The sequence below is a fragment of the Lissotriton vulgaris genome, unplaced genomic scaffold (genome assembly GCF_964263255.1).
Source record: "Lissotriton vulgaris unplaced genomic scaffold, aLisVul1.2 SCAFFOLD_699, whole genome shotgun sequence".
NCBI lineage: Eukaryota > Metazoa > Chordata > Amphibia > Caudata > Salamandridae > Lissotriton > Lissotriton vulgaris.
Window position 1 is genome coordinate 883,727 of NW_028240948.1, and position 10,166 is coordinate 893,892.

Sequence of the window (10,166 nt, forward strand, 5' to 3'; positions counted from 1 at the left end):
ACATAATGTAGAGAGTTGCACTTATTGACAAACTCTTTATTAAGGTCCTGATGAATCGCTAGTCAGTGCACACATGCGAGAAACATGTCGACCGTTTACTGCACATACTAGTCAAGTCTCGAAGAAGAATACAGAATTCCATCGAGTACGGACGGACTAGGCTCTTCTTTTAATTAAAGCAGGGGACCCCCAGAATAAACTTGATCCTGGTGCTCCTAGCTTTATTTTAACTCACATAAATGTCTACGCTTTTCTGGCCCCACACCCACACTTCACCTAACGGCAGTTGGATAGAAGAGCTCCGCCAAAGAGCCCCTCTTTGAGGTGGTGCCCGTTGGGTATTGCACCGCCGACCCAACGAGGAGAAGCCCAGATGATGAAGCATGACACCTGAAAGGGTGTGTGAGGGCATTACATCCAACAAAATGGATGCCCAACTGTAGGACTCCAACAAGACCCTACAGCATCCTCACACCGATGTGACCCATACATTCACTAATTTGAGGAACAGCCCAGCTTTTCTTTGTAACACGTAAGCCTTTTGGGCGCACGCTGAGACTGGACCTACCACTCCACACGAGTGGAAAATCGCCCATCCCAAAAGAAACCCCTACCCCTTGTTGTAAACAATACTGTCACAAGCACCAGTGGTGACTATTAAGGGCTTGTGCCGAGCACCAAAAACCACTGGCTCAAATTAAGCACTTAATGATCCCACGCTTACCGGGTTGTTTTATGATTGCCTTATTCGGCTATGGCAGTGCTGCACGGTGACTTCTAGGACAAACAAGTTCTGAACAAAATAAATAAATAAAAAGAACAAATGATCTACACTCCAAACCAACATTATGAAAAAGACAAAAATCAAAGCACACCATTACAATATAATGCTTCAAAGAGGTAATAGGTTGGCTGACAATAAGCAAATTCAAAAGGAACACTGCTTCAGATAAGAACTAAAAACCTTGATTGTTGGCACGGATCTCACTGTAACAAAATAGCAGGACGCTATTTGTTATATAGGAATATTAGATATAAAAACTATATTAGAAATAATGAACACATCACAAAACACCCTGTCAATAGCTAGAACTGGTGTACAAGTTAAAAAAACATGACTCTGGAAACTTATTTATTGCAATGTTACACACAAGTGGCACTTATTGTTACCCAATTCAATTGTACTCATTTTATCAACCTCAGAAGGATGAAAGGCTGAGTGGACCTGCTGGGATTTTAACCTTTGACCATTAGGTCAAACACAGGCCCCTACAGTGGACGCATTAGTTCACTGAGCCACCAGAGCCGGTATTACAAGCTCTAAGAGTTAGAGAATAATTTCATAGGGTCCCTGATGAATGATGTCCCTATATTCAAGCTACGCATTTCCTCCAAGGCAGGTCAGGCTGCATAGAAACCTCTTTCATACTGGGTTCATTGGCTCATTGGCATAGAAGCCCCGGCGCAGCTTTAGCAATAGCAAGAAAAGGTTCTGGTTCCCTATAAATAAAGATCTTTTATTTAAAGTACCGGAAGGTAACCTGCTAGCAAGGTACCTTGTATTTAAAACTGAATTTAGGAATGAGAAGTATATGTATTTGGTTTATCCAGACCAATACACCTTATACTGAGGGTTTAGATTGGGGACCTTCCCAAAAAGGGAATATTTATTTAGTCAGGAGCTGTAGGGGAGAAAAGGAAAATGATGAGTACGATTGTGGATTTGGTGGAAACAGATACTGTTGAGCACATTATGCTATTTTGCACCAAGTTCACCCAGTTCACAAGCTGTTCTCACTTCCTTTAATTAGGGTATATGGTACCCCGAGCTGTATCGGAACGTCTGACACTGTACTTAAGGACAGATGAATAAATAATATTTATCTCGGTGTCTTTTTATTTATGGACACCCTCTTCGAAAATCAAGCATCAGAGGTTGTTATGTTAGATCGGGTTGATACACTGTTTAATAAGTTCGTGATAATTGCGTCATTATTACAGATTGTCAGCTGAGTGTCCCCTTTAATATGATCAAACTTCCCTGATCCCCAAATTGTAAGCCTGGTTGGTAGTGGAGATAAACACGTTTCAACCTTATGTTTTTTTAATATGTCAAGTTATGCTATGCCAAAAATGGCTGTCCCAGGTAGAGAAAGTCCAAAACTTTTCTTTACACAGTGAGAGAAAACACATCCCAGCAAATGGGGTGTAAGAGCTATGTTTTTCTATGAAAAACCCGTTTTGGTAGGCCAGAAATTGATTCATTTTTAACCTGTTGTACACAGTGCTTTGAATGGGCCGGTACTGAGTACTGGCACTTTTTCATTTTGTCAGGGAGAGCATCGGCTCTTCTCAAGAGGAAAAGTAACACTTTAAATTGGAGAGTAACAGCCCTTCTCGGAAACAAGCAGGTACTCTGGCACAGAGTACCCGCACTTTAATTTTCCCATTTCAAGCACTGGTTGTACATAGGTTCTGTCCTCGGAAGGTGCTCCTGCCATGAAGGCAGGAACCGTTTGGTGAAAAATATCTGCAATAAGTGGGGGACTCTAGATTCTGGGGGGTTGACTGCGGCTGGAGTAGTAGAGAGTTTGCCCCACTGCCCCGTTTTTCCGGCTGAACAATAAATAAGACCTCAGTCTCTAGTACACCTCTGGCACTACATCTGTGACTCCTCCAATCTGACTGCCCTTTATGTAAATCCATATTTGTAAAGCACGAACTACTCACCCTACTGGGCTCAAGGCGCTGGGGGCTATCGTGGATATTAAGGGAGCTTTTGCCCAGAGTCACATGGTGCTGAGCTGAGCTACCATGAACCCTGTGCTCCGAAGTCAGCTGCTCTGGCTGCTGTACCACACCTCTCTACCTCTGAGTGTTGCATCCCAGTTTTCATCCTTTGTGCCTTGCTGTGCATACGTTTCAACTACACTACATTCACACTTCACATCGGAATATTGATAAGGTCATAGAACAGGCTTTATTGCTGTATCACCAATTAATTTGAGTTGATGGTTTCCGCTGCCCAGGACCGGCACTTCATTGTCAACAACGGCACTTATGACAGATGCCACATGGAGGCGTGGTTTGTGTAATTTAAAGATGAACAGAACAACAGTTGATTATTATTTCAATATGTATTAAAAACATCTAAAACCTGCTGCCAAGCCATTCTCATTGCTTTGGGGGCCTTGAACAGTTGAAGTGTGAGTTGTCACACTTGTAGGGGTGTGATGGTTAGTTGTGTTGGTACTGTCATTGGCAGCGCTGACAAAGGCAATGGTTGGTGCAAGCTTTGATGGCCTCCTGAGGAGGGCCCTGGCATTTATTTGTTTTACAAATTAAGCACTGTTTATCACAGTAAAATGCACAGCAACTCAGCCCGTGACTCTCTGGACATACAGGTATGGAAGAGGGTCGCAAGAATAGCTCTATTATAGAGGAACCCTGAACTTGTGATCCAAGGATCACACTTACACCGGGGCAAGAGGACATCCTGGGACACTGCCCTCTACATGGTCCCACAGTTGGGAAACCAGTAACCTGCAGACAACACTTTACACCCTAAAGCTATGTAAATAGCAACTATGCACTTTATTAATGTAATGTATGTGTCTTGTAAAGCGCACTGCTGCCCTGAGGCGTCGTGGCGCTGTAGACCGCTGGGGAACCCGTCCTGGCTATCCCTGTGAGATGGTCCCTACTGGGTATCTCCAAGGTGAAACTAGGCATCCCCAGCGAATGTGGGGGGCCGTTGTAGAGATGAGGCAAGCTAATGCCCAGAGTTACCAAGTGTGATCCCTGGTTTGAGTAGGCACCGAGGCGAGAATTATCGAGTCCGCTGACCCTGGTCCACGACCCTGCCGCGTCGGGAATTGAACCCATCTCCCGGGCCGTTCTCTGCTTCCGGTTCTGCCGCCTCTAAACAGTGAGCCACACCACTCCACTAGATTAGATAAAAAAACGAATCTTTTCTTCAGTGCAAAGTACACCCGTACCTGGGATACATCCATCCTAAACAAGCAAACAGTGCTTTCTTATATTCAATCACTTTGGAAAGATCTGGGACACTGTTAATCATTTGTAATTTTGCCTGTAGAACCAGGATCAGAGTGGTTGTTCAGTCTTGTGTCAAAATGGAATTTCAGGTTGTCCCTTTATGTTGCTTCTTGTTTCGGAATAGTCCTTTATAGACACCTTGGTTATTCAGTATTGTGCCAAAAGGGAACCTAAGCTTCTCCCTTTATAAAAGACTATTCCGAACCAAGAGCATTAATAGGCACCTTGGTTATTCAGTCATTATCTGAGCTTCTCCCTTTATTAATGCTCGTGGTTCGGGATAGTCCTTTATAGACACCTTGGTTATTCAGTCTAAACCACATTTCTTTTTAAAAGAATGTGTATGCCTCGAGGAGGTGGTGGTCCCTTGGGCTGTGGGGGGGCTGTGCACCCCCTCCCACATTATTTGTGATTGAAGCCCCAGGGAGGTGGCGATCCTCGGGGCTGGGGGAGTCTGAGACGATCCTCACATCTAAAACCAAATAGGCCCCAGTGAGGTGGCAGTCCCCGGGACAGCAGGGAGCCGGGTGGCTCCACAGCCTATAATTATGTGACTGCCCCGGGGAGGTGGTGGTCCCAGGGCCTTGACTTAGCCCGAGGAGGGGGCTTTTTGCGCCCCCCTCCTATATTTTCCTAATGCCCCTGGGACCTAGCCCACCTGGGGGCCGATTTCAAACGAAGCGCCGAGCCCGGGCTTCTTTTTTTGAATTTTGAAGGGATTTGCAAATCCTATGCAGCGCCAGTCAATGTTTTAAAAATGCTTTTCTGGCCCTGTGTGGTGCCTATGGGACCCCTCAAAGAGCCTAGGGGGTCAGGGTGTTTCTACCTTGCCTTCTTTTCTTTTAAAAAAAATTTTTTTTCTTGTGACTCAGTTCAACCGAGTCACAAGATGGCTTTTAACACTTCCTGGTTTGAAGTGTTGGCAGCCAATCTGATCTCAGTGCAAGATCGGGAGGGTTTCGGATCCACCGCGTCCCTTTATATACAACTGGGAATTTATTTAAATTTCTTAGCAACTACTGAACTGATTTACACCAAATCACAAAAAGGCATTTCCTTGAACCAACATCTACCTTCCTGCCAAATTTGTTGCAATTCGGTTAAGCAGTTTGGGCTGTAGCCGTGTCTAAAAGTCCAATGGGAATTATCATGGGGGAAACATGCTTTTAAGCACCCCGTGGTTCTGGGCCCCGCTTGACTGATCACCCCGAAACTTTCAAGATAGCAGCTAGAGTGTTGTATTGATTCGATTGTGAAAATTCGTCAAACGGCTTCAAAGCAATTGGCAAAACAAAAAAAGCGTGTGCTTTCGTGCAGTAGGATTTATCCCCCCCTCCCCCAAATTACTCATAATTACTCAAGCAGGAGTAATTCCTTTATGACTTATAATTCTGCATCAAAGACTAACGTAGAATTACCAAAATTACACCTGGCCTTAATTTACATAGTCAGTGGTTATCATAAACATGTGAAGTGGCCGCAGCCGTGTGACCCCCGTTTTGAACATCCGTGTTGTAAACATTCACAAACATGGTAAGAGGTTCATAATATGAGGTTGCTCTTTCTCTTGGTGTCTACCTCCTCCTCCCAGACTCTGTATCAGGCAGGCTGGCTCCATTACCCCCATGAATAGACCCGCCTCCATCCTCTATCGCTACCATTCCCTGAGCTGCCACGCTCCCTGGGTCTTTTGTCAGATTTTTTTTCTCTGCGCACCTGAGCACTTGTCAAGGAGCGCAGGATTAACTCCCATGCTGGCATTTGATTTCCTTTTCGCTAAATAAAAGAGGCCTTCAGCAGACAACAGTTTGCGGTGTTAGAGCGCAGATAGCTTGTATAAGCTTGTCAGTTCCAGTTGGAAAGGAAATTGCTTAAATGAAAGCTCCATACTTAACGACTTTTATTCAGCGCTCTGTGTCTGCAGGGAAAGCCTGTTAAAATGGGACTTTAGCACCTTCTGTTATCACAAAACGGAAAATATCATAATATAGCCGTAATGTGAAACCTCCCCTTCGATGCTATTGACGGAACGGTTCCGTCATGAGCGTCGGTTGGCCTGTGCTCATGACGGAACCGTTCCGTCATGAGCCCGTTGGCTCATTTGAACGTTCAGCACAGCGCAGGAATCTGGAAGCTCTGAAGGTGTTAAACATGCCGTGTTGTTTTCCTGGAGTGATTTGCTCTGCAAGTTTGAATTTAGAGTGATACATTGGTCTGCATCTGTGGTTCTTAACCTTTTGACTTCTGTGGACCCATTGGAATCCAGGGACATCCCAAAAAAGGCTTAGGCAGGGTCCCGCCTTCCACGCATGACCCACATGCCTGGAAGGCGGGACCCTGCCTAAGCTTTTTTGAAGATTTGAACCACAAAGAAGAGAAACAAGCATTCATCAAGCCAATATACAAATGATTAAATATTCTATTAAATTAACAAACAAATATAAAAAAAATCAATATTTTACTTTTAATAGGTTAAGTATGAAGCTTTTATAAATTCAACTGAGACCACTCATCAGCCAAACTATATTCTATTTGATGCACTTGCATTGTTGGCATGAATCAGTCTGAGGTGGTGCTTGGAGCAGTGAAGATGTTAATTTCCTGGAAAATGTTGTGATATCTGGATTGTTATGTACTGTGGGGCGCCAACGGTACAGTAAAATGTAAATAAAACGAAAAACACTTAAAGCCCATTGATTGGGGGAGACTTTTCTTCTATCAGCCAATGCAATACCTCAGAACCTAGAAGTCTGACTGGCCACCTGCAACAGCTCCAGAATGTTTTGCAGGAGGTGTTACAAGACTCCAGGACTTGTTCTCCATATCTTAAAATGTTCTTTTACAAAGGGCAAAAGGAGGTACAGAATGACACTTTGACTCACAGGCATTTATTGCAGCTGCGGGCTGTGCAGGTAAGAGTGGTGGTGCCCGGTTGGGGGATGAGGGGGGATTTCGACATACGGCCACAAAGGAATATTAATTATTTATTTATTTTTCCTTATGGTCGTATCTCGAAATCCCACCCCACTGCTCTTACCTGCAGCTTACCTGCAGCGACTGCGGCTGATTTATTGGGGGATCCAAGGGATTAAAAGTTTTTTAAAAAGGTTTTTGAGTTGGGCGTACTACAGTGTACTCATGGGACCTTGAGCGGCCCTTCCATGAAGTTCAGTGGTACTCTTGCTGTAATCAACCCGCAAGCTTCCACTACATGGTACTGCTGTACCACTTAAGCTTGGTACCAAGGGGCAGAAGATTGCAGGATGGGTACCGTGAGAGTACCATGAAAGTTATAAAAATCTTTTAAGAAAATAAAAAGGAGAAGACAATGTGAGTTGAACATTATAGTGAGGTTTGATTCTTAACTTATGTTTAGAAAAAATGAAGAAATTGTAATTTTAACGTATATGTAAGTACAGTATATATGTTTTCTATTTCTTATTTATGCGTCACTGTTATAACATGAAGCACACATGCATTTACGTGCGTGTCGTCAGACAAATTTAATTACCACACAACCTACCAGGGTAAGAAAACCCAGACACACACCTAGGTTCCCTCCCCCACAGAAGATTAAGTATGCCAATATATAGTTCCGGAAGGCAGGCCGAGTGTTCGTTTTTCAACACAATTAAGGCATGAAACATGTTGACCACAGACTAAGATCTAGATATACTGACTAGATCTTACATCATAATGTATATCTCTACAATGTAGAGACTATGTCTTGTAGTCTCACACTCTGCTTTTACCCTCAGCATAGACTCAGAAACCTATTAAATTGATAGTCTCACGAAGTCAATGGTCGATTTTAGTTCTCATTTCTCCAATCTACTTACCCATTGACTGGAAACACTCTCAAACCTCTAGTATCCCCCTGGGAATTAAAAGATCACCAATAAAAGCGCCTACTCACTGGGCTTATTGGGTACTGCAGCGCCAGCCCAATGAGGAGCAAGCCGAATGATGAAGTATGCCTCTTTTGGGTGGGTGAGGGCACTTGAGATCATGCATCCAGTGACTACATACAGGCTCTACAGCGAGTCTGCCATATTCACTGTGGAACAGTAACCCCCCCACCTGTGTTACACTTATAGTTTGTGTAGTAATAATTTGAGTCAACCGAGTGTATAGTTGCAAATTAAGCATGCATGTTGATCAAATATTTATGAAAATGTCAGTATACACTGCTGTTTAACATATTGTGCCTTTAAGTAAGTGTTTGCATTGCAAAGCATAGGGAGTATTTTTCATCTCAAAAGTGCACTTATTAATCCCATATTGGATTATTTTTCTCATAGATGCATTGCATACATAGTATAATGCTTTAGTAAGTACTGAAAAGGCAAGTCATGCCTCTTGGGTGTGCCAATACTTGTTATTCCTTTAAGGATAAAAAGTCATCCTGTGTTTTTTGAAAGGTGTTTTTCATCATCTCACGTCTTGAATTGGATGTGTTCAATAGAAGGAGTTGCAACATATAATAAATCTTGGTTCAATTCTAAAGGCATTGATATATGAAGTAGTTGTTAGGATGTACTCTAGTTGAGTTACTGGGGAGCCATGGTGAGTAGGGTGCTCTTTTTCCCTTCCCGGGCTCCTTTTTCTTGGGTGGGTTTATAGTTATGTTGTGTAGTCTCTCATTTCTTTTACAGAGAGATTGGTTCAAACCATCACGGTTATTGAGATAAAAATAAATTCTATCTTCTTAATTTTGGACTTGGCTCTCTTAATTCAGGTGCTGGCAATTAACGAGTTAATTTAATAAAACATTGTACTCGTCACCTTACAGGCTTGTTTTTTTCTATCTTAAGCCTTCTGCAAAATTTTCACTGAAAACCGTTAAACAAAAAAATGAGAGCTAAGTGGTTAGAATACCTTATGACACTCAGCAGATCATTTTTTATGAGTCACCTTTTGATAAATATCTGTATTATAAGTCACTGAAATGAAGAACTTTGACATCTTAATTATAGATGTGAAGTAGATCTTAAGGTACTTTATGTGGGTGGTGTGTGCGATCTCACCCCCAGACTTCTGAACCGATGTGTCACTCAAATGAACTATTATTGGGTTCTGTCTCCATGCAGGCAAGACACCCAGCAACAAAAAGAGACTCACTCGTGACTCCGGCTTACATATTAGGAGTTTTTGGGGCCCCGGCAAGACATATTCTAGGGCCCCCTGTTCGTAACAACTTTGAATTTTATTACCAATTTTCTGCTAAATGAGGCCCGCATGATGCCAATCATACTTTCAGAAATAGAGTTTACACAAAAACAGTTGAAATGTCTTTCGAAGGCCTCCACAAATCCTAAAGGCAAAGAGAGACAGACTCAGAGGTAGAGGTAGGCAGAGAGGAGAGAGGGTGAGATAAGGAAATAGGGGTGAGCTAGATTGAAAAAGATTGTAGGGACCCATTGGTAGGCGAGATCCCTGGGCAATTGTCCACCTTGTCCTTCCCTTAAAATGTCTCTGTAGACCCATTTCCTCTCTTCCAGCCATAGCCCTAAGCCAATCACATGCACAGTGCACAACAAACTAATAAATGAGATTACCTTGACATAAGCAACTATCTTGAGGGAGATGGTTGCCAGGTAGAGTGAGTTCATTGCAAAGTCCATCAGATTCCACCAGTCGTGAACATACTCATTGAATCCGCCGTCCCACATCTCCTTTATCTCACCCCAGATGAAGCCTGAAAGAGGAAGGGCCAAATTTATGAGAACTGAAGAAGAAAAAGGCAATCCTAGAAGTGACACTTTCAACTACAGTACACATATGATATCCAGTAGTCTCAATAGGGACAAACCCTGTGTTCTTCTGTGGAGATTTTCCAACAGAAATTTGAAATCAGGAAAAGTAGGGTGATCAGAAGAGCCCACTTCCCAAAAAACCAGCTGGCCACTCCCGATCCCTGCTGCTCATCATGCCCCTGCCTACCCATGCCGTCCCTCCCAAGTTAACCCTACCTATGCCCATTCCAGGTTAACAGCCAACAATCCACAAGGCTGTGACTTGTCAACACATATGATCCCCTCGTCCCCCCAGCCTGCAGAAACCCCAATACATACCCATGTACCCACTGTGTTGTATCCCACTAAAAA

The 10,166-nt window shown here is 43.3% G+C and overlaps 1 protein-coding gene across 1 annotated transcript in view; it reads right to left on the reverse strand.

Annotated features, from left to right (window-relative positions):
- Positions 1-9,746, reverse strand: part of LOC147672474 (short transient receptor potential channel 5-like) — a 385,149-nt gene extending 375,403 nt beyond the window's left edge. Inside the window, exon 1 of the mRNA XM_086948009.1 lies at positions 9,618-9,746. Coding sequence (XP_086804135.1) covers positions 9,618-9,731 — 114 coding nt within the window. The 5' untranslated portion in view covers positions 9,732-9,746. The remainder of the gene's footprint in view (positions 1-9,617) is intronic.
- Positions 9,747-10,166: the final 420 nt, after the last annotated feature.